Genomic DNA, 25628 nt, shown 5'->3' with positions numbered 1-25628 from the left:
TCTGCATGAGCAAAATAAAAGGATAAAATGCATTTTGCCCATCTCTCTCAATTATATATTGGGTTAATCTTAGTTCTGATAGCCAAGGAAGAAACACAACCGTGTTCATCTTTGATTTCAAGGTAACTCTCTCTTCTTTGCAGAAAAGAGTATTTATCTTCAATCAATTTGATAACTTGAATCTTCTACGGTATTGAAATGTGGGTTAGTTTTTATCTCCAATCAATTTTGATACTGATAAAGGTGTTTTTGTAAAACATTTACGCCAATAATTCTCATATTCCATATGCTGCATTCTTTATAACCCTCACTTGCAATTTATGTTTCTTTATTCCGGGTAATGTTCAAGAAAACTTTCCGCGTAATGTTCAAGAAAACTTTCCTGATGCATTTCATCATAGTTCATAGTGTAGAAGGGCAAACCTGTGTTCGAACCTCGCCTTCGATGGCGAAGTTGAGGAGGCGAGGAAGCTCGCCTGTAGTGGACTCGCCTGATGGCGAGGTCGTGCGGGCGATGTTTGTGCAGGCGGATCTTGGGAGGCGAGGTCTCGAGCTCGCCTGTAGGCGACGTTCGATCTCGCCTGCAGGCGAGATGGTTCGAGCTCGCCGGATTTGATGGGAGCCAGCTGGACACAGCTGGAGAGATTGCCCTAGGGTTTTCCTATAAAAGGGAAACCCTGTTCTCGTGTTGTAGTGGAGCGGAGCGAAGTTGAAAACCCTAGAGCGGCGGAGCGAATTTGGAGAAGAGCGGAGCTTCTTCCAGCGGCTCATTCTCTGCGATTTTGAGCCCTCAAATTTGTCCCCGTCCCTGTTCTCATCAATTAAGGAGAAGGGGGTTGATTTGGTTAAATAGGGGGCTTTATTTGGGATAATCCAAGAGAGTGTATTTTGAGCGGTGATTTTAGATTAAAATCACCTGCTATTTGTTAAGAGATCTCAAGTTTGAGATCTTCTCTCTTATTTTTAATTTCTTGTTATTAATAGAAAATTAATTGTGTCGCTCCCGTGGACGTAAGCAAAATTACCGAACCACGTAAAAATATTATGTTCTTGCTGTGATTGGGTGTTGCTTGTATTATTATGGTCTTTTATTGTTCTTGTGTGTGCTATTGATTTGTCGAATCGGCTTCCGCGACGCACAACAAGTGGTATCAGAGCTCCGGGTTGGATTTGGGAGTTTTGTTCGAAGGATTCATTGTTGGATTCTTGTTTGGAGAGTAGATCTACAATATGGGTGATACAAGCAGTGCTAGTTCAAGTGCTATAAGTACATCGGGGTCAGCTTTGACAAAGGCGTTCTAAAATTTGAGCATCAATAACACTAAAATTGATGTTTCAAAGTTCGACGACAAGATCAATTTCGGTTTGTGGAGGTGTCAAGTTATGGACGCCTTAGATGCAAAAAATTTGAAGGAGACTCTTAAGCTATAAGAGAAACCCGAATATATTGATGATAGGGTTTGGAAGAAAATGCACAGTAGGGCTTATAGGGTTATTCGGTCATGCTTGACGCCGGATCTCATTTATAATGTGATGAACGAGACGTCGGCGAAGAGATTGTGGGAAACGCTCAATGAAAAATATTTGACGAAGAACATTGAGAATCGACTTCACTTGAAGAAGATGTTCTACCAATTCAAGATGAAGAGGGGAGTTTCCATTCGGGAGCATGTTAACAACATCACAGAGCTAATTTCGGATATGATCAATGTAGATATCATGGTGGAGGATGAAGACAAGGCGATGTTACTATTGTGTTCGTAGCCGGATGATGAGTTTAGTACGTTTGTTCTCACTATGATAAATGGACGAACTACAATTAGCTACAAGGAGGTTACCTCGACATTGGTAAATTATGAGCTGAGAAAGAATGATGGTGAGCCCTCTGAGAAGGCATCGGGAGATGCATTAGCAGTTCGTGGCCGTAGTCCAAACCGTCAAAGGTTCAACCGCTCAAAATCAAAGAATAGGGGTGGCCATAAAAGTATTTGTAGAAATCAATGTGTATTTTGCAAAGAAGAGGGACATTGAAAGAATGAGTGCCCAAAGTTGAAGGATAGAGTTGGAAAACAAAGGTAGAAAACTGTACAAGCTTCAGAGGTGAATGTTGCTAAAGTTGTTGGCGACACTTCAGATTCGGATTCTTCTGATTATTCTTATCCCGCACTGCCGTCTGTTTGTTATGCCGACTCTACGGAGTGGATGCTTGATTCAGGAGCTACATTTCATATTTGCTCTAAGAAGGATTGGTTTACCAACTTTGAGGAGTTGGAGAGAGGGGACGTAGTGCTCATGGGGAACGATCACGTTTGTCATATTAGTAGGATTGGCTCAGTCCGGATCAGAATACATGACAGGGTGACTAGGGAGTTAAAAGAAGTGAGGTTCGTGCCGCAGTTGACGAAGAACATTATTTCTCTTGGGACTTTGGAGACAGCTGGTTATAGAGTGATCTTAGAGGATGCTACATTGAAGGTCATGAAGGGGTCCATGGTGGTGATACGGGATGTCAGGAAAAATAACCTATACTACTTGAAGGGCAAGACAGTTACAGGGGGTCTGGCTACTTCTATTATCACAGAGGAGGATACTACCATACTATGGCACATGAGGCTTGGACACACAGGTGATAAGTCCCTACAGTTATTGGCAAAACATGGGCTATTGAAAAGTACAAAGACCTGTAAGATGGAGCTGTGTGAGCATTGCATTCTTGGGAAGAAGACTAAAGTGAAGTTTAGCACCGCAATTCACAACACCCAAGGTATATTAGACTATATTCACATAGATATTTAGGGCCATTCCAAGCACACATCGCTTGGTAGGGCAAATTATTTTGTCACTTTTATTGATGATTATTCCAAGAGGAATTGAGTATATACCATAAAACATAAACATGAGGTTCTGGATATATTTGTGGAGTGGAAGAAGAAAGTAAAGTTGCAGACAGGTAGAAGGGTGAAGACTCTTCGTTCAGACAATGGTGGAGAGTATAAAAGTGATCCATTTCTGTATTTTTGCTGGGATCACGGCATTAGAAGACACTTCACAGTTAGAGAGACACTGCAACAAAATGGGGTGACAGAGAGGCTGAACCGTACCTTGCTGAAGAAGGTGCGATGTATGATGACGCAGAGTGGATTGGCTAGATTCTTTTGGGCCGAGACGTTAGTTTATGCGAGCCATCTCGTTAACAGGTTACCGTGCACTGCGATAGAGGGGGAGACTCCTATGGAGCGTTGGTCTGGTTCTGTGGCTAGTGATTATGAGACTCTTCGGATATTTGGGTGTCCAGCTTATTTTCATGTTAGTGATGGGAAGTTGAATCCGAGAGCGAGGAAGGCTATCTTTGTGGGATTTAGAGAAGATGTCAAAGGCTTTAAATTATGGGATCCACAAGACAAGAAGATGGTTATTAGCAGAGATGTCACATTTGATGAGGCGTACATGATGAAGCCTCGAGTTTCTCAGCAGGTAGAGGAAGATCAGATATGAGGATATCGTAGCAGGTGGATGATAATGTGACTCCACCCACTCCAGTCAGCACTGTGTCCATTGAGACTCCTACAGAGGTGGCACTGAAAGGAGTTGAGATGACAGTCGAGCATTTGGAGGATACAGTGGATGGTGAGACTCAGGAGCATGGTCATGCTCAGGGGTCCATTACAGCGGATAGACCGATAAGAGACATTCGTCGGCCAGCTAGATATGATGATGTCATGGTAGCATATGCTTTATCTGTGGAGGTCGTTGATTTGATTCCTGCCATATTCAGTGAGGCAGAGTCCAGCCCTGATTCTATTATGTGGAGGAATGTTATGGAGGAGGAGATACAATCTCTTCAGAAGAACGACACTTGGGAACTTACAAAGCTACCTAAGGGTAAGAAAGCTATTGGTTGTAAGTAGGTGTATGCTAAGAAGAAGGGATCTTCTATTGGAGATATTCGGTTCAAGGCCAGATTGGTCGCCAAGGGATATACACAGCTTGAGGATATTGATTACAACGAGGTATTTTCACCCGTTTTGAAGCATTCGTCTATTCGGATTTTATTAGCATTGGTAGCACAACTGGACTTAGATTTGGTCTAAATGGACGTGAAGACGGCCTTTCTACATGGAGACTTAGACGAGGAGATCTACATGACACAACCTATGGGGTTTAAAGCTGCAGGAAGAGAAAATTTGGTGTGTAAATTGAAGAAATCTCTTTATGGACTGAAGCAATCACCGCGACAGCGGTACAAGAGATTTGATAGCTTTATGATTGGCCAAGGGTACACGAGGAGCCCTTATGACCCGTGTGTTTATATGCGCAAGCTACAGGATGGTGAGCACATTTATTTGTTATGATATGTTGATGATATGCTCATAGCTTCCAGGAACACTTCAGCTATTGGGAAATTGAAAAAGGAGCTATCATCTGAATTTGAGATGAAGGACCTGGGAGAGGCTAAGAAGATACTGGGTATGGAGATTGAGAGAGACATGGTGAATGTGAGATTGAAGCTTACACAGAGGAGTTACTTGCAGAAGATGCTAAAGAAGTTCAGTTTTGAGGGCAATACCAAGGTGGTGAGTACTCCATTAGCTCCCCACTTTAAGTTTTCAGCTTTGATATCACCAGTTTTAGTGGAGGATCGGGACTACATGTCCAAAGTTCCATACGTCAGTGCAGTGAGTAGCTTGATGTATGCTATGGTGTGTACGAGATCAGATTTATCACAGGCCGTGAGCATGGTATCTAGGTACATGCACAACCCGGGAAGGGGCATTGGGAGACCGTAAAGTGGATTCTACGGTATATTAAGGGTAACGTGGATGTTGGGTTGATATTTGTGAAGAATGATAAGACAGGGCAGGATTGTATTGGCTACGTGGATTCAGATTATGTCGGAGATCTTGACAAACGTCGGTCCACTACAGGTTATGTTTTTACATTGGCTAGTGCACCGGTGTGTTAGAGATGCACTCTTCAATCTACAGTGACGCTCTCTACTACGGAGGCGGAATATATGGCAGTGACTGAAGCAGTGAAGAAGGCTTTGTGGGTACATGGTTTGTTGGATGATTTGGGGATTACACATGAGACCATTCAGGTATATTGTGATAGTATGTCAGCTATCTATTTGGTAAAGAACCAAGTCTATCATGCACGCACGAAGCACATTGATGTCAGATTTCACTTTGTACGTAACGTATTGGATGATGGTGATGTCACGTTGGAGAAGGTCCATACTAAAGACAACCCTGCTGATATGTTGACCAAAGTTGTACCAGGTGTGAAGTTTTGTCATTGTTTGAACTTATTGAACATTCTTCGTTGTTGAGGTCGTTGGCGGCCATTTGAGATGAACTACGTGAAGACTTGATTCCTTGGGCAAGAGGATATGTAGGCAGTCAGTTTTGATGCAGTCAATTGGGTGAATAGAAATTGTTATTTTGGGTGAGTGTTCGCACTCCCGTGAGGCATTTGGTGCGGTCGGTGTCGGCTCAGTTTTAGGAAAACGTTTGCTGAGGTGGAGATTTGTAGAAGGGCGAACCTGTGTTCGAACCTCGCCTTCGATGACGAAGTTGAGGAGGCGAGGAAGCTCGCCTGTAGTGGACTCGCCTAATGGCGAGGTCGTGCGGGCGATGTTTGTGCAGACGGATCTTGGGAGGCAAGGTCTCGAACTCGCCTGTAGGCGACGTTCGATCTCGCCTATTGAATCTCGCCTGCAGGCGAGATGGTTCGAGCTCGCCGGATTTGATGGGAGCCAGCTGGACACAGCTGGAGAGATTGCCCTAGGGTTTTCCTATAAAAGGGAAACCCTGTTCTCGTGTTGTAGTGGAGCGGAGCGAAGTTGAAAACCCTAGAGCGGCGGAGCGAATTTGGAGAAGAGCGGAGCTTCTTCCAGCGGCTCATTCTCTGCGATTTTGAGCCCTCAAATTTGTCCCCGTCCCTGTTCTCATCAATTAAGGAGAAGGGGGTTGGTTTGGTTAAATAGGGGGTTTTATTTTGGATAATCTAAGAGAGTGTATTTTGAGCGGTGATTTTAGATTAAAATCACCAGCTATTTGTTGAGAGATCTCAAGTTTGAGATCTTCTCTCTTATTTGTAATTTCTTGTTATTAATAGGAAATTAATTGTGCCGCTCCCGTGGACGTAGGCAAAATTATCGAACCACGTAAAAATATTGTGTTCTTGCTGTGATTGGGTGTTGCTTGTATTATTGTGGTCTATTATTGTTCTTGTGTGTGCTATTGATTTGTCGAATCGGCTTCCGTGGCGCACAACACATAGTACATTATTTTGCATATAGGATTATGGTTTCTAATGGGAAATTAACCTTCTTCTGGTGAATAAATGAGCTTGATAATGAATAGGTCATGGGTTTAGTCCCATATCGAATATGGAATGATTGAAATATTTTGGATAATTTTGGATCAGTAGTACTTCATTAGCAGTTCCCAATTTTCTGTCAAGTTAGATTGGGAGGCTATTAACTAGTTAGTCCATCTTGGTCCACATTCTGGCATTGCTCTTGTAAATCACTTAACGTTGATTTGTGCTAGTTAAATCAATCATATGTTATATGATTGTGAATGCATTTGTGATATCAGTTACTTTTTATGGTACTTTGAAGAAGTGAATTCTAAGTCTCTTTCGATTGTGCAGCACTGGCCTCATTGCTCGTGTAAATTGACTGAGAATGGCTCCTGGCTATGATTCTGACAGCAATGAAGAATACTCGGTGATCGGAGAAAAAGAAGAAGTTGGATTCTTAGACTTTGAGGATGATAGATTCCTCTGCAATTTTGAACTATTCAAAGAAGGCCCAGTTATAATATCAAGACCCTTCCCTTTTATCGCCAGGAAACCTCAGTCTGCTCTCATTGGAGAAACTTCGGCAGATGCAATTACTATCCAAACACCACTCCTGATCCAATTGATTTATGGGGCATTAGAATCTTCTCTTCGAACCCCGAAGGCTCTTATACACTCTCCTTGATGAAACCTCCATCAGCTGATGCCGCTGATGAAGAAATCCACCGTTTTGTGGGCTCAACAGATATCGAAGATAGAGTGCTTCAGCCTCATCAGACTCTTACAATTTGGGTCTCGTGCAAGCCAAAAGATATCGGTTTGCACACTTCGATTATACATTTTGATACTACAGATGAGAAAATTGAGAGGGTGGCCTTTTTATTACCTGAGGACAAAGTTTCTCAGGCATTAGTTTCGAATAAGCCTTATGCTAGAGGTTCTCGTGGTAAATTGTTTGTTGTTGATCAATATGTGGCTGGTTCTTGTCCTCCACGGTCAAGAACACATAGAACCCAGAGCAATATTCCTCAATTTGCGATACCCGGAAATATTCGTGAACTGGTTCAGAATAAGCAGATTAATTCCCGATGTCATTATGGAAGGTCTAAGTAGGAAGAATTATGCTGAGTTCTTTAGCACTTTGCTCGCAGTGGAAGAAATTCATCTAGAGGTAATTGAAACTGACCCTTATTGCATTATCTGAAACCATTTTTGGAGATTATGGTTCCTAAACTACTACATTGGACTAACTTATTGTTACAGAATTTTGAAATGGGATAATAAGTCACGAAGGAATATTATGATCATGGCATATGAATTAAAATTTCAGATAGTCTTTAACTAGAGCCTATGGAGATTCCACTTTAATTTATATTCATGTTTAGTGATATTCTGAGGGATTGTAAAACATACTTGATGTTGTGTTGGAAAGGCCAGTAATCTACTTGGACTCAAATCCATTCAAAAGGATTAACCCTATTGTTGGGAAAGATTGAGAAATCCCAGGATAATTTCCCCAACTAAATGAGACAAAATGACACCAAAGATTTTTAGCGTGGAAAACCCTCCAAAAAGAGGTAAAAACCACGGGACCCGTAGGCCACTTAAAACTTCCACTATAACAATAATGGGATTACACACTTCACCCTTAGGTGGATCTCTCTTTTAAACTTTCTAACAACACAACTTCAATTTGTGGATAAAACTTCACAAATTGGCTCTCAATTTTTGTCTCTCAGAAAAACTCTCTATATTTCTGAGGTTATTTCTTCTTTGGTTTTTGGATGATGATACTGAGCGAGAGATCATCAATTTATAGAGAAATGAACTACGCATTTTTCCATGCGTGGGTCCCACGGGAGAGAGTTTTTCTTTGGTCAGCTTGCTTTCCGTTGTTGCTCAGCGAAAATAGCCTCCCCTATTGCTAGCCTATGCTTTGACAAAGAGAGGTGGGCGGGCCGCAGGATTTGACAATGCCCAGCCTCTTTACTTGATTGCTGGCCGCCCATGTGAGGTGAACCAACAAATCTCCCCCTTCACCTCATGTGGGACAGGGGTCTTCTACACCAGCAATCTCTCTGCAGATAGCAAGCTTTTCTCTAGGCAGAGTCTTCGTCATCATATCTGCCCCGTTGTCGTTGGTGTGAATCTTCTCAACTTGCAGTAGTTTATTTTCCAACACATCACGAATCCAATGATACCTCACGTCGATGTGTTTGGACCTTGAGTGGAAGGTTGAGTTCTTGCTGAGATGAATTGCGCTCTGACTGTCGCAATAGAGAATATAATTTTCTTGGTTCTGACCCAACTCTTGTAGGAACTTCTTCATCCACAGGATCTCCTTGCAACCTTCAGTGATTGCGATGTACTCTGCTTCTGTGGTGCTTAAGGCAATACACTTTTGTAATCGTGATTGCCATGAGACAGCTCCCCCTGCAAATGTTATTAGGTACCCGGATATAGACTTTCTCGTATCCATGTCGCCAGCCTTATCTGAATCTGTATATCCTTCTAATACAGGTTCATTATTACCAAAACATAAACAATGACTGGAAGTACCTTTGAGATACCTGAATATCCATTTGACGCCAGTGGAGAACTGACAGGTTTAGCTTTGCTCATGTTGAACTTTTCAAGAACTTTTCCAACATATCGTTCTTGAGATAGCCAGATTCTTCGATTCTGCCTGTTGCGAGTAATCGTCATGCCAAGAATTTGCTTTGCAGGTCCTAAGTCCTTCATTGCAAATGACTTGCTCAACTCTTTCTTCAACTTGTTAATTTTGCCAAAGTCTTGACCTACAATTAACATGTCATCAACATAAAACAAAAGAATGATAAAATCACCATCAGAGAATTTCTTAATGAAGACGCAGTGGTCAGCCGTCGTTCGGTTGTACTCATTTTTCTCCATGAATGAGTCGAACTTTTTGTACCACTGCCTGGGTGCCTGTTTCAGACCGTACAAGCTCTTCTTCAGTTTGCATACCATCTTCTCCTTCCCTTTGACTTGGAAACCTTCAGGCTGCTCCATATAAATTTCCTCGTCAAGATCACCATGTAAGAACGCCGTTTTTACATCAAGTTGTTCAACTTCTAGATTCAGACTAGCTGCCAAGCCAAGAACAACTCGGATTGAAGACATTTTGACCACCGGTGAAAATATTTCATCAAAGTCAACGCCCTTCTTCTGCTCGAATCCTTTCACAACCAGTCTTGCTTTGTAACGTGGTTGTGAGCTGCCTTCTTCACTTTTGATCCTGTACACCCACTTGTTCTTGAGAGCTTTCCTTCCCTGTGGTAATTTCACCAAGTCAAATGTGTGATTCTCATGTAGAGATTTTATTTCATCCTGCATGGCTTTTAACCACTCAGTCTTGTGCTGGTCAGTGATAGCTTCGCCATAGCTCTCTGGTTCTCCCCCGTCAGTGAGCATTACATACTCGTTAGGAGAATATCTACGAGTTTGTTGTCGCTCCCTAGTGGATCTCCTTAGCTGTGCTTCTGGTTGGACTTGTTCAGGAGCTTGCTCTGTTTCTGGACTGTGAGCTGGTGGAACATCATCAGTATCTGGTGTAGCTCCCCCTTCATCAGAATTTGTTGGTGGAGAGACTGGTTCCAGATTCACTGGAAGTTCATCTGATTGTGGCTTCTCTGGTTTCTCAAAATCTTCGAGCGTCTGTTCTTCAAGAAACACCACGTCTCTGCTTCTGACAATCCTTTTGTTAATAGGATCCCAGAATCTGTAGCCGAACTCTTCATGGGAATATCCCAAAAAGATACATTGCTTAGTTTTTCCATCCAGCTTGGACCTCTCGTCTTTTGGGATGTGAACAAATGCCCTGCAGCCAAATACTTTCAAGTGTTTGTAAGAAACATCTTTCCCCGTCCAGACTTTTTCTGGTACGTCATAGTTCAGTGGAACTGATGGAGAAAGGTTGATTAAATCGACTGCTGTCCTCATTGCCTCCCCCCAAAAGGAGTTTGGTAATTTTGCATTTGAGAGCATACATCTGATTCTTTCGCAAATGGTCCTGTTCATCCTTTCTGCTACACCGTTGTGTTGAGGTGTCTTTGGTACTGATTTTTCCAACCTGATGCCGAAACTTCTGCAGTACTTCTCGAATGGTCCGCAATACTCACCACCATTGTCTGCACGTACACACTTCAAACGTCTGCCAGTTTCTCTTTCAACTTTTACATGAAACTCCTTAAAGATTTCCTGCACTTGATCTTTAGTTTTCAAAGCAAATGCCCACACTTTTCTAGAGTGGTCATCAATAAAGGTCACAAAATAAGAAGCACGTCCTAGTGACTTATGACTCATTGTGCAGACATCTGTGTGTATTAAATCTAGAATATTTGCTTTTCTAGATGGTGGGGAACTACGAAATGCAACTCTGTGTTGTTTTCCCATAATACAATCAACACAAGTACGCAATGGTGTACCTTTCATTCCTGGCAAGAGCTCCTTCTTGGAAAGAATTTTGAGACCCTTTTCACTCATGTGGCCGAGCCGTTTATGCCATAACTCGGTGGGAACTTCTTTCCGGGTGGTATTTACTTCTCCTCTACACAACTTGGCTTCTGTGTGATAAAGTGTTGTATCTTTCTTGCCTTTGGCTACTACCAAGTTGCCTTTGGTAAGCTTCCATTTTCCTTCACCAAAATAATTACTGTAGCCATCGTCATCAAGCATTCCGGTGGAGATCAGATTGAGGCGGATATCAGGAACATGCCTCACGTCTTTCAAAAGTAACCTGCATCCAAGGTTAGTTTCTAAATAAATCTTACCGATGCCGATAATTTTGGATGCATTATCATTTCCCATCCTCACTTGTCCAAAATCACCTTGAGTGTAGGTTGAGAAGAAATCCCGCCGTGAGGTGACATGGTAGGAAGCACCTGAGTCAACTACCCATGTGGAATCTTGACATGCAAGATTGACATAATCATCATCTCGAACAATGACAACTTCTTCGGTGACAGTTGCAGTGTCATTTGTTCGGTTTTCTGATTCTTGATTTCTGGATTTTTCTGCCTTTAACTTTCGACATTCTCGAATGAAATGTCCTGGCTTGCCGCAATGATGACACTTCTTGTCATGCCTCGATCTGGACTTCGACCGTCCTCTTTGTTGATTTTGGTTACGGGGATTTTTGCTTCTTCCTCTCCATTCTTGCTTGCCTTGTCTTTCTGTAACAAGCGCTTCATTTTCAGGAACATATCCTTCGTCTTTTCGTCGAGACTCTTCGTTCAGCATCCTGTCTTTTACCATGTCCATGGTAAGCTTTCCGTCAGGAGCAGAGTTACTAACTGACACAACTAGAGTGTCCCAGCTTTTTGGTAGAGAACTCAGCATCAACAGTGCTTGTAACTCGTCGTCTACGGTCATCTTCATAGAGTTGAGCTGATCTACGATGCCTTGGAACTCGCTCATGTGTTCCGATACGCTGCTCCCGTCTTTGTACTTCAAATTGACTAATCGTCGCATCAGATTAGCTTTATTCTGTGCGGTTGTCCTTGCATACATTTTCTCCAATTTTTGCCAAAGAACATGAGCATCGTGTTCATTAGCAAAATTTTGAAAAATGCTTTTGTCGATCCATTGCCTGATTTGAGCAGCACACTTTCGGTTTAGCACGATCCAGTCAGCATCGGATGTGGCCTCCGAGGTGCTAGTTGTTTTGTCGCCCGTTGTAGTCACTGCTTTCTCCTTTGGCATTACAATTGGCTTCCAGAGATCTTTAATGTACAAAAGATCCTCCATCTTCGGCTTCCAAATTGCATAATTAAATGCAGTCAACTTGATCATATTGCCGGTGTTGGTGTTCTCCTCCATTTGAATTGCTAGCCAACAGGTTTTGCCAAGCTTGAATAGTACCCGTGAACAGTACCGTGAATAGTGCTCCGGCGATGAATAGTGTTCCGGAGATGAACAGTGTTCCTGTGATGAACAGTACCCGGCGATGAATAGTACTCCGGCGTGAATAGTGAAATAGTCACCGGATATACGTCTATACCAGTGTGGTATAATATGTATATGATCTCTTTCTCTTGCCTCCTGAGCCTGCCTTGGCTCTGATACCACTTTGTTGGGAAAGATTGAGAAATCCCAGGATAATTTCCCCAACTAAATGAGACAAAATGACACCAAAGATTTTTAGCGTGGAAAACCCTCCAAAAAGAGGTAAAAACCACGGGACCCGTAGGCCACTTAAAACTTCCACTATAACAATAATGGGATTACACACTTCACCCTTAGGTGGATCTCTCTTTTAAACTTTCTAACAACACAACTTCAATTTGTGGATAAAACTTCACAAATTGGCTCTCAATTTTTGTCTCTCAGAAAAACTCTCTATATTTCTGAGGTTATTTCTTCTTTGGTTTTTGGATGATGATACTGAGCGAGAGATCATCAATTTATAGAGAAATGAACTACGCATTTTTCCATGCGTGGGTCCCACGGGAGAGAGTTTTTCTTTGGTCAGCTTGCTTTCCGTTGTTGCTCAGCGAAAATAGCCTCCCCTATTGCTAGCCTATGCTTTGACAAAGAGAGGTGGGCGGGCCGCAGGATTTGACAATGCCCAGCCTCTTTACTTGATTGCTGGCCGCCCATGTGAGGTGAACCAACACCTATTTCAGTCATTATTACAATCAAACTTAATCCATCTAGTTGTTTTTTAGAATGGGACTAAATCCCATCTCATCCCTTTCCTAAATAAACCCAGAACTGAATGGATGTAAGGCACTGCTAACACTTTAAAAGTCCAAAATTCAAAAAGTTACTAAGGCTACGTTTGGGAACTAAGATTTGGATTTGGAATGTTGATTCAAAATCAAAGGATTTTAAATCTAGGATTTGAAATCAATGATTTGATAGAATCTTTTGTTTGGGTATCTTTACAAAATGCAAGGATTTGAAATCAAAGATTTCAAATATAGTGTTTGGATGCACTTTATTATACATGAACTTGGATTTCAGAATTTGTGTTTTAAGAAAATTTATGCTTTCTCTCAACTCCTCAATCTTTTATGCCGACATTAAGGTTTATGTTGAGGTAAAAGTTAGGATAAATTTCACAAAGCCCCTGAGAAGTTTGACAAAATATCTTCAAATTTTCTAGTAGCTTATATATTAATAAATTTTCAACAACGATATCCAATATATGAATCATTATTATCTTCAAACCATCACCATTATTATCTTCAAACCATCACCATTTAATTTCATAACAAAAGGAAAACAATGCTACCATCAGCTTGATCCCAGAATATCAATTCCAATATATGTACGTCACTGGAAAACAAAAACTTCCAATACAAATATGGATCCATATTTAAAAAACTCTCTTTTCTTTTCAATAACAAATAACATGACACTACTACTCCTCACTGACACCTGAAGAAAAATCTGGATATTACACAATGGCATTGGCTGCACTAGCAATTCCTCACTGACACCTGAAGAAAAATCTGGATATTACACAATGGCATTGGCTGCACTAGCAATCGTAGGCCACAAATCAGCACACTCCAGAAAAATCTGGATATTACACAATGGCATTGGCTGCACTAGCAATCGTAGGCCACAAATCAGCACACTCATTTCCAATTGGTCCAGTAATTGCAGATCCTGAAGAAACAGAAAACATTGATTGATATATATTAGACAAAGAAGCAGAAACAAATTTATGCATTACAGTTTTCACTACAAGCAACAATGCATGTATAATATAGAGTCAAATGCTGAGATGGTTAAAAAAAGGATAATCCATGGGAAAAGGATGTAGACAAAGAACCAGCTACTTCTATAAGTGTAGCCAGCTTGATATTTCTTGCAGACTAAACATATGCAAGATATTAGCAACATGGAGATAACTAAAGACAAATGGTGCTTTGATGACAGAGAAGATATCAATTCATTATTTTGTAAAAAATTCAATCAAAGAAGGGCATATCTGCGGCAATTAGGGGGGGGGGACGGAAACATTTAACATAACGTACATGGAACTTACTTTTGCTCATCACCAGTCAAAGTAATATCTTGAGTGCAGTCCTGAGCCTCTCCAAATTATGGATCAAACATACTAGATTCAATGATATTAAGATCCCTCAACAAAGCTTCATAATGCTTCTTAACTTCCTCCTCACTCCTTTTCCCTCCAATTATCGAAATAATCTCCTTCCATCGATCGGGGTTATCTTCATCAATCATAACTCCTTGGCAACCCATTTGACATTCAAAACAGAAAACAAAACAAATGACTCCTAATAAAAATTGTAAACACAAAGTCCTCGGCAACTCCTAATAACTTGCAAGATTTCTTCAGTTATTTTGTGCTTATATGCAGAGTAAGGATTCTTTGATGTTACACAAAGAAATCAAGTTTGTTGTCGCTGCCATGGCCATTGGACTTGTACTGTACCTCTGCTTGAGTGACTCAGGAGATGAGGGTATGAAATTTTTAATTTTGTGTTCATTTTAGAATTGGGTTTTTGAAGAAATAACTTGGTGTGTCTGAAAGATTTTTTCCTTTACCTTATCTACCTTTGCTTTAAAAAGGAATGAAGCAACAAAATCTTGACCACATTAAATATGCACATATTACCTCTTAGAATATTTTTAGCTAATAGCAGAGTCTATGCAAAATACATCTATAAAGGAGAGTAGCTATGAAAATACTAAACTACTAAATAGCAATAAGGTCGTGTTTCTCTTACTTACAATTGCAAGATGCTTTGCAAAACTATTAACACTTCACATCTACAAATCACTTGGTCTAGTAAGTTCCTTATTTTGTCTCTAGTTGCTGCCTGCGGACAAATGCAGCCACAAAATAGGTGGTGAGAGAAATGTACAATAGCCAACTCAAAGGAAAATTAGGAATGCATCAGCAGAGATATTAAATATAGGAAAACATTGAGATATTCAAATATGAGAATAAAAATATAAAAAATATCAATCAATTGACAATCATGCTCTATTTACAGGACTCCGAGTTGTTCCCGATCACGGGACTGTAAAACATGCATGCCTTCAAATATAAACCACTAGTGAAGTTCACCCCACACAGACACAGGTCATTGATCCATTAAAATAGAGCATGAAGGAAATATACATTAATAACATTAACAAACAATTTTTTTCTCAGTGAGATTCCATCAAGAGATGTTGACAACCATGTAATCATCATTCAAAGGAAATGTGTCCACTGACACCAATCAACAAGCATAGAGTAGCAAATGAACAAATATGACAATCCATACCTACAAGAAGTAAAGTATTCAAAGCACAAAGTTGCATATGAAAATTCAACAAAAAGATGAACAACAAGAGAGGTGTTACCTACTGGGTGTTTCAAATTCTCGCGTTCAAAACCAAATAAGAAATTATTGATCCTACACATTTATCTCATGAATATATATTAGATAAGCATGTGTTACTGGACATATTTAGCTAGTGCAGCGGCTATTTTCCTACTCTCAACTTAGACAACTATGAGGTCTACCTACTATCAAATTGTTGATTTGTCTTCATAATCTGAAAAGAGAAGCTCTGTGTAAAGTGTAAACTAGACTAATGTTGCAGCTATTTCTGAGCATAACTGTATACCATATGCTTATAAATTATATACCAGTGAATAAATAATTCTTTCTAATTTCTAAAACCTAAAACAGATTGTGTTGATACGAATTATAAAGCAAAAGCTATACTTGTTTTACTTCAGCCATAATGGAGGATCATTACTCTGCATATAAGAAGATAAAAAATAGCAAAAAAAACAATAGGGAATCCTTACTCTGCATATAAGCACAAAATAACCTGTGGATTTTGCTCTGCATATAAGAGGATCATTATCTCTTAATGGAGGATCATTACTCTTAAGAAGATAAAAACTTAAAATCACCAAATAATATGTAAAATTCAACAGATTCATCAATTCAGAACCCAAACCTTGTCAGCAACGAAATCAGCTACCGTCTTCATGTTCTGCTTCGTCGACACTCCATCGGCGTTGATCTTTCTCCAGCGATCCTTCAATTTTGGGGGAGATGAAGAGGATTGAGAGCCACAGATCTAGGGTTTAGATGGAAGGGGCAGAGAGAGGAGAAAGGGGGAGACCGAAACCCTAGATCAGATCTAGGGTTTCGACGAGAGAGGAGAAGGGGAGAGAGGAGAGTTACCAGCGTTGATCGCGAAACGAGAGAGAGGAGGAGTCGGGATCGCGAAACGAGAGAGGAGGAGTCAGTATCTGGATTTGTCAAATTCGAAGGGGCAGGGTGGGATTTCAAATACTTGTATTTGGGCTTTCAAAATCTCCTCTTTAAAATAATTGGATTTGAAATCTCAGCCCAATTTGAAGTCCAAACTAGAGATTTGGATTTGAAATACCCTGAGTTTTAAATCCAGGGTCCAAATCCAAGTTCCCAAACGCAGCCTAAGTTGAAAATGTGCTAATGCAGGAGGAGATGAGAACTCATGACATGGAGCTTGTTACGATGAAGCGGAGAGGAAACCACTTTTTATCTCTTGAGGTTCCTGGACTAGCCGAGAAGAGACCTTCACTTGTCTATGGAGATTACATTTTTGCAAAGCTTGTAGTTCCATATTCTAATGACAATAAGACATATCAGGTTTTTTTTAATTTAAAAAACTTCCCAAACTCCATACCGCAATAATCCTCGAATCTTTTCTTCTGTCACTAATGGGATTACTGTTCAGGGTTACATTCACAAAGTCGACGCAGATCAGATATTTCTGAAATTCGACGATGAAGTACACTATCGCCATCAAAACAAAAACCTTTACAATGTCAGCTTCACATACAACAGAACAACCATGAGGAGGTTGTATCATGCAATTAATGCAGCAGCAAACTTAGGCCCAAATATCCTTTTTCCATCCAAACCATCTCTAAGAAGTGCAATTAAACTCTCTCCACTCGTCCCTATAAATCCCTATATCAATAAGGAGCAGGCACGATCTGTTGAATTGATTCTCAGCTGCGAAGGAGGTTCTCCATATGTAATTCATGGGCTTCCAGGAACTGGAAAGACAATAACACTAGTCGAGGCAATTCTACAAGTTTATTCTAGAAGGCCAAAAGCGCAAATTCTAGTGTGTGCTTCCTCGAATAGTGCAGCAGACAACGTATTGGAGAAACTGATAGATGTCAAAGGGATTGAGATGAAGAAAAGTGATATATTTCGGTTAAATGCCTCGAGTCGACCTTATGAGGACATTAAGCCTGAATTCGTCCAGTTCTGCTTCTTTGAGGATATGGTCTTCAAATGCCCTCCTTTAAAAGCACTGCGGCATTACAGAATCATAATATCAACATACATGAGTGCATTCCTACTTTTTCCTGAAGGAATGTGAAGAGGTCATTTCTCTCATATTTTCTTGGATGAGGCAGGCCAAGCTTCTTAGCCTGAGACAATGGTTCCATTATCATTCCTACGTGGAAGAGAATATGTCGTTGTGTTAGCTGGAGACCCGAAGCAGCTGGGTCCTGTAATTTATTCGGAATTTGCAGGAAGTTATGGGTTGAAAAAATCGTACCTTGAGAGGATCTTTGAGTATGATATTTATGATAGTGGCAATGAGAACTTCATTACTAAGTTAGTGAGAAATTATCGGTGTCATATATCCAGCAATTTTGAAGCTTCCTTCAGAGCTTTTCTATGAGGGAGAATTGATTGCACTTAAAGAGGAAAATGAATCATTCATGTTTGAGTGGGCAGAGCTTCCTAACAAAAACTTCCGTTTGCTTTTTGTAGGGATCCAAGGATGTGATGAGAGGGAGGGTAATAATCCTTCATGGTTCAATAGGATTGAGGCGAGCAAAGTCACTGAGATTATCAGGAAACTTGTGAGGAATTTTGAGCTTACAGAAGCTGATTTTGGAGTAATTACACCATATCATCAGCAAGTGGTTAAGCTAAAGATGGCTCTGGAGTCACTGGAAATGCCAGATGTGAAGGTTGGAAGTGTGGAGCAATTTCAGGGTCAAGAGAAGGAGATAATTATCATATCGACTGTCAGGTCAACTGTTAAGTATAATGAGTTCGATCGAACATACAACTTGGGTTTTCTTGGAAATTGGCAGAGATTCAACGTTGCCATTACCCGTGCCAGATCCTTGCTTATCATAGTAGGAAATCCTCTTATCCTTGCTAAGGCAACTTTGATATTTAAACAACTAAACAAAGGCTTCAGTTATTTTTCGGGAAAATTTGCAAAATAGACCATTTTTATGAAATATATAGCGAAATAGACCACTTTGAAAATTAATTAGCAAAATAGACCTCTTTTGAAAAAAAGAGGTCGATTTTGAAAAACAAGGCTCAGAAAACATACAGGACTACTAGTCCCGTATGTTTAGAGCCAACTAATCACGGATTAATGACTCAGAAAACATACGGGACTAGTAGTCCCGTATGTTTTCTGAGTAGAAAATTTTACTAATCCGTGATTAAAACATACGGGACTACTAGTCCCGTATGTTTTCTGAGCTGTTTTGCAAAATAGACCTCTTTTTGGCCTGTTGGCCAAAAAGAGGTCTATTTTGCTAATTATTTAGCAAAACGGTCTATTTTGCTAAATAATTAGCAAAAACGGTCTATTTTGCAATTTTTCCCGTTATTTTTCCATTTTGTTTCTGCTTTCCTTTCGTGCATTTATATATGTTGTTCATTAACTGATACCGCTTAATTTTTGCTAATTATATATAATTACTGATATTTTTCGGATTAAATACACAAGATGAGCAAGGATATAAATAATACTTAGTTTTTTCTGCCTATGCAGGACAGTAATTAAGGGGAAAAAATTGATAAGATGTCTGCCTGTAATGCGTTTATATTCTTTGTTATCTTAAGGCTTGCCATGTTGCATTATCTGATATAACACATGGATACAGTACACACAAGTACATGGATGCCATAAATTTCAATAAATCAGAAAACTGTGCATGATTACGGCAATATATATGTAAACCCAACCAAGTAGTTACCAAAAAAAAATAAAATCAAATTAAAACATCATGACTGGACTGTGAAATAAACTTTTAACTTATAAATTAAATGTGATATATGTCAAGCAATCATTATTCTTGATATTCTTTATTAAGAAAGTGTTCAATTATTTAAATGCATTTACAAATTAAGCATTGTATTACTAACTTCTCAGGATCTGTTACCTTTGTGAAACCTAGAATACATTATAAATTTTTTTAGCCTGCAGAGGAAACCCAACAAACTTTAGTGGTATCACTTCGGAAAAAGGGAAAGATTTGCTTATCTGCATGACTACATCCAATTTAGAGTACCTCCTTTATGAAGCATCCATGCAATTTGCTTATCTGCATGACTACATCCAATTTAGAGTAGATTTTTGATCTCTAGAAAGATTTTTAGAATGTATCAAACATGAATACATGAATATTAGACAACTGTATCATATGTGATTTTTTAGAATGTTTCACGTGTTGGCTTATATGGTGTTCACGTTGACGTACCCGTGTCCATGCAACACATACTGAAGGTAAAACACAATATTGCTTCCTTGTGCCCGATCCTTACTTATTATAGTTGGAAATTTTCACTTCTCCTTGCAAAGAATACTTCTATAAAACAACTAAATAAAGGTTTCATTTGTTTGTTTTCGCTTTGTTCCTGTTTACTCTTTCATTTTATTTGCATATGTTGTTCCTTACCTGATAATGATTGATTTAAGATGATTAAGTATTTCTGATCTATTTTCTAAAAAGTATTTCTGTTATATATTTTTCTGATTAAATACAAAATAAGATAGAAAATAAATAAGAATACTTAACATTTTCAGCTTACACATGATATTAATTAAGTGAAAAAAATTGTAAAACATCAATGCCTGTAATGCGTCTGTATCCTTATCTTAATCTTACATATGTTTCACGATATGACATGGAGACATATACAAAAATATGGATGCAATAAATCCTAAAAAGTCAGGACAGAAATACAAAGGATGCATGATATGTTCATAATATGTAAATTAACAGACCTAAGTAATAACAAAATTAACCAAATAAGGCAAGATAGCCAGATATTATGAGATAAAATTCTAACTCATCAAGGTGGATAGTTAACTGAGCAATCACTGTTCTCTATATTCATTTTTAAGAAAGCGTCTAAAGTATATAAACTTGCCTGCAAATTATAAATTTAGTATGCATCAAAGGGAATATCCTGACGAACATACCACTTCAGAAAACAAAAATTGATGGTGATTTAAAAATTTGCCATCTTTAAATGCATTGAAGAAGCTCATATCTTCATTTTCTTTGCAGGATCCAGTGTGGGATAAGCTCTTGAGGTATTGTGCTAATAATGGCTCTTATCATGGTTGTCCTCTCCCTTTGCCAGAAAATCACCACCACATTGAGTTTGTCGACAATGAAGCTCTCGAATGCAAAGCTGAATTCAGTGATGCTGATTTTGACAAAAACACCTCGTTAGGATTTAGATTCTCTCCAATTAGATGGTAATTGGAGACAGTTCAAGCAATAAAACTAGAATATTGTAGCTCTATACAGAATATCTAATCTTCAATTTTTGATTGGCGTTGCTGTTAACAATAAAAATGTGTAAACTAAGTGCTTATCATGTTTTCCCCCACCTTTAGATTGGAATTGATGTTTGGACTTGAATGCTGCATTTTATGTTCTTTTAATCGCGTTTTCAGCATCGGTATTCCTATTTTCTCTTCAATATAATTTATTTTACACAAGTGGAAAGAAACCTCTATTGTCATACCAGCTTTAAGACCCAAAATTTTAATCATTTTTGATACTTGGTTCCGCACAAAAATAGAATGCAGCTAGAATAGTCACAGTGGCACAGGAAAAAAATAATGTAAAATCAAGTTTGCAACACAAGTCCACATATATGCCATTATGCAAATCAGTTTTAAGCAATGGACGAAGAAGCGAAAACCTCTAACGATGAAAAGAATCGAAATCTCCGAAGCTCCAAGCTTTTAAAAACCCTACTCACTTCCCCTCATCATCATCATAATCATCATCTCTCTTCTCGAAAACCCTAGAAAAATTCCAATGGATCCTCTAACGGCGCTTCGCGACTTCACGATGCGCAACGAGCTCGACAAGATCGTCCCCTGAAGATCCTGCCCTAGTTGAACTCTCCGCCGCTGACGTCAGCAATCAGATCGATCCTCTCGCCTCGGCGCCCGATCGCGTTGTTGATTACGTCTCCATGATCAGGTCTCTTGAGCGGCCGCTGAAAGATCGGGAAACTCTTATGGAGTGTAAAAATCGCGACTTTTACACGGTTCTTGTTCAGTCGACGAAGAGGGAGGAGGAGCGCCAGAGGATCGAGTCGCAGCAGCGAAAGGATGGGCTTGTGGCCAAGAGTAGGTTGATCGGGAGTGATGCGTCGGGGATTGATGTTATTGAGAAGCCCAAGATTCATTTGAAAGGGAGTAAGGTTGGGGAAGGGGTGCCGATTATTCTGGTGCCGAGCGCTTCGCAGACGCTGATCACGATTTATAATGTGAAGGAGTTTTTGGAGGATGGGGTCTTTGTGCCGAGCGAGACGAAGATGAAGGGGATGAAGGTGGGGACGACGAAGCCGGATTGTGTGACTGTGCAGAAGAAGCTGAGTAGGGATCGGGCGGTGGCGGCTTATGAGGTTAGGGACAAGACTGTAGGGATTAAGCCGGAGGACTGGGATCGGGTTGTGGCTGTTTTTGTGTTGGGGAAGGAGTGGCAGTTTAAAGATTGGCCCTTTAAGGATCATGTTGAGATCTTTAACAAGAGTGAGTAGTCATCTAGCCATTTTTACTTGCATTTTTTATTAAGGTAGATAACCCTCATCGATAATGTCGAGATCTTTATATTGCGTAGCACTAATCATTCTTCAAATAATTTGTTGTAATTTATTCCATTTGCAATTTATCCTTCTCAAAATGGTAATTCATGGGTAGTAAGTGCAAACAAAGCTTTGACGGATGATAAGTGCTACTGATATTATGAACAAGGGTGATTATGTGCAATTTACCCCTGTGCATTAAAAACATCATGGTTACGCCTAGTGTATCATGCACTCAAGCAATACGATTTTATACCTACTAAGGCCAGTGCTTATTGGCGCCAAAGGAGCTTGCCTTGGCTTAAAAGCTCGCCTAAGGCGTGCATGGCAAGACACGAAAGGTGTTCGCCTCTGTTTTGAATTTTGAGTGAGCTATTTAGCCCCTTATTTTATGTCATAAGTTAATCTAAGCACGCTCTACTGCATACACTTTATTCTAAAAAGTAAAATATTAGGATGAATTTATCAAGCTAATTTCACGACTTAATTGAAGGATTATTACTCCTTAATTCTCCTTCCATTTATTTTTCTTTGTTGGTCTTTTGTGGCAACCTTCCATACTAGGCCCCTGCCTTGCACCGAATACCGATGGCAATAGCTGGCAAAGCAAAGTTTGTTTTTTCTTTTTGAATTTTTTTTCCTTTTCTTGGTTGATCTTTTGTTGTATTGTACCTAATTATCTATATCATATTCGGTATGGCTACATGCCACAAGTTAAAAATTGAGAGTTCAAATTTTGTCGCTTGATTATCGATGTTTGTAGTTACTAGTCAGTATTACTATTTATATTTGGTAGTTGCTAATATATTTAGATGGTTTGTCTTGTTAGTTACCATAGTTGATGATTTCAAAAATTCAGTTGTGATTATTTCCTTTTAGTTGTCTCCTTACATTTATTTTTCTTTGTTGGTCTTTAGCGACAACCTTCCTAAGCCCCTGCTTTGCACCGAGTACTGATGGCAATAGCTGGAAAGCAAAGTTTGTTTTTTTGTTTTTGAATTTTCTTTTCGTTTTCTTGGTATATCCTTTTGTTGTATAGTACCTAATTATCTATATCATGTTGAGTACATGCCACAAGTTGAACCTTAGAGAGTATCTATATCATGTTGAGGACATGCCACAAGTTGAACCTTAGAGAGTTCAAATTTGGTCGCTTGAGTATCTATGTTTGTAGTTACTAGTCAGTATTTAGTATTTAGTATTTGGTGCTGGCTAATTTATTTAGATGGTTTGTCTTCTTAGTTACCATAGTTGATGGCTACAAAACTTCAGTTGTGATTAATTTGTCTTGTTGTGATTTATTGATATTTTGTTTAATTGCATGTTGTAACTTTTATGCTTTTTTTTTAAATATTAATCATTGGTTCACTCAGGCGATCGCCTTTTCTTGGCGTAGTATGCCTCAATTGTCTTGTTCTCACATTTTGCTTTTAAAGCAATGCTTTACCCGTTATGTTCCAAGGTTTACCAAAAAAGTGTCTAAATTGGTAATAAATGTTTTGCAGTTATTGGGTTTTTTGTCCGATTTGAAGATGACAGCATTGAGTCTGCGAAGGTAGTGAAGCAGTGGAATGTAAAGATTATATCGGTAAGTGAAGGCTTTATAATTTCGTGAATGCAGCTTGTATTTGTTTTATTTTGATATATTTATATATGGTATCTGTAATGTAGATTAGCAAGAATAAGAGGCACCAAGATAGAGCTGCTGCACTTGAGGTGTGGAACCGGCTGGAAGAATTCATGCGGTCACGCTCACATACATAGGCTGCTCTTGTTTTGTAACTGTTCCTGTATGTCTTTTTTAGGTACATTTAAAGCTAACTTTAGTGTCTATGTTTGTCGTAATGTTGATTATAACCTATTTCAGCTTGTTAATGTCAAAAATATAATGTTCAGTTTGTATGTTCGTTAGTTTCTTAGAGTTGATAAAGTTTTCCTTCTTCTGAATGTTCTCATTCTTATTTATATGTCATTCTTAATTTCGTATATGTTTGCGTGAATGTGTAGCAAAAGTTAAAAAGAGAGGATATGAAATTAGTGTACTCAATAGAACTTAGATGTGACTTCAGTGGACGTGCAACATGAATTAGGAAGTGACACATAAAAGTTATTGATAGGCTGGTGGTATATAGACTAACAAAGTTTGGGGTATACCATATACCTAAAGAAACATGGGTTACGGTGGTAGAAAACAAATATGCTAGCTAGTAGGTAAACAGATGAGATAGTGAGAAAAAGATTCATGCATCTAATATATTTAGAATAAAGGCTTTATTATTGTTGCAATTGATCAAACAACACCAACAATAAGGTCAATTTTTTTCCCTTTTCATTCATTCTTTCTTCTTTTGTATTTGGGTTGACAGGTGACAAAAAATCTATAAGACCCATTTGCATATTTGGCTTTCTTAGAACAAACATGCTTGAAGAATGTGAACGGATAAGTTGATAGAGATAAACCCATGGTTCTATTCTGCATTTTGGAATACTAAGAGCATCTCCAACAGTTTCCCCAAAATTTTCTCCAAAATGGAGAAACAAAAGTCATATTCTTCAAATTATTTTTGCTCCAACTCCAACAGCTTCCCTATTTTGAAAAATAGCATTTATTACAATAGTAAAGCTCTCCCCAAAAATTTGGAGAATGCTGCAGATTTGGGGAAGGCTCTCTATTTTTTCTCCTCCTTCCCTATTTTGGGGAATAAGATGGGGAATCTGTTGGACCAAAAAAAACCTTCATATTCCCTAAAATTGAATATTTCAAGAATATGGGGAAGCTGTTGGAGATGCTCTAATACCTCTATTTGATTTTCTTATATAAGAACTCAAACAACAGGAAGGAACAATACGCTTTACAAGTTCTTTTAGTACCAGGAACATGCAATCGCAAGTGTGGTTTTGTGTATCTTGATAGCGCCGTGGGTTATATTATATGTTGACGCCAGGAAATCTGACTGGTTGGAAGAGCGCAGTGTTCCTATGGAGTGGACTATGGTAAATTGATGCATTGGTTCAGAGAAATGAATGGACTTTGATTTTATAATGATGCTAGGAAGAAAACAAGGTTCATCGGCTTGGATGGTTAAATCTATTATATTAGTCAGTTTTCAGATATTTGTGATTGACTATGTTTGCTCTATTTAAAATTTTAAATATCTATTGTATGTCCAACATTAGTTCAAGTTAAATCTTAAACTTTTAGAGAGCTCTGCAATATTTTGTTTGTCTGTTAATGTGGCATCAATACTATGACTATCTTTTGTCCAAGTTACTCTAAGATTTAACTTCTTGGAATACTCTGTTGGATGTATTTCTATGCTCAGGTTGAGCAAGGCTTTGTTGTAGGTCCAAACTAAGGCATGTTTACAGCACGTTCAATATTTAGGAGCTCTTGTTTAGTTTGTTTCTTGCTTCAAAAATTTGGGCATCATGACTCTCTCTTGT

The 25628-nt window shown here is 39.1% G+C and overlaps 1 protein-coding gene, 2 long non-coding RNA genes and 1 pseudogene across 4 annotated transcripts; 2 read left to right on the top strand and 2 right to left on the bottom strand.

Moving 5' to 3' along the window:
• Nucleotides 1-20914, top strand: LOC109832987 (annotated as a pseudogene).
• On the bottom strand, nucleotides 13572-13845 carry LOC109832990. The gene is made up of 2 exons (XR_002245062.1): nucleotides 13773-13845; nucleotides 13572-13710 (listed from the first exon to the last, which is right to left on the bottom strand). It is a non-coding gene; the product is annotated as an uncharacterized LOC109832990 (long non-coding RNA).
• Nucleotides 13853-16780, bottom strand: LOC109832989. Of its 2 annotated transcripts, XR_002245061.1 has the most exons (4): nucleotides 16267-16780; nucleotides 16112-16148; nucleotides 14327-15125; nucleotides 13853-13944 (listed from the first exon to the last, which is right to left on the bottom strand). It is a non-coding gene; the product is annotated as an uncharacterized LOC109832989 (long non-coding RNA). The 2 variants fall into 2 exon arrangements; XR_002245060.1 differs by lacking the exon at nucleotides 16112-16148.
• On the top strand, nucleotides 21279-24132 carry LOC109832986 (protein CDC73 homolog). The gene is given in 4 exon segments (XM_020400507.1): nucleotides 21279-21468; nucleotides 21470-22131; nucleotides 23690-23772; nucleotides 23856-24132. Coding segments are annotated over 4 exon segments (897 nt in total). The 5' UTR covers nucleotides 21279-21409; the 3' UTR covers nucleotides 23949-24132.

Source organism: Asparagus officinalis, chromosome 3 (genome assembly GCF_001876935.1).
Source record: "Asparagus officinalis chromosome 3, Aspof.V1, whole genome shotgun sequence".
Classification (NCBI taxonomy): Eukaryota; Viridiplantae; Streptophyta; class Magnoliopsida; order Asparagales; family Asparagaceae; genus Asparagus; species Asparagus officinalis.
This window is presented reverse-complemented; position numbering and strand designations above follow the sequence as displayed.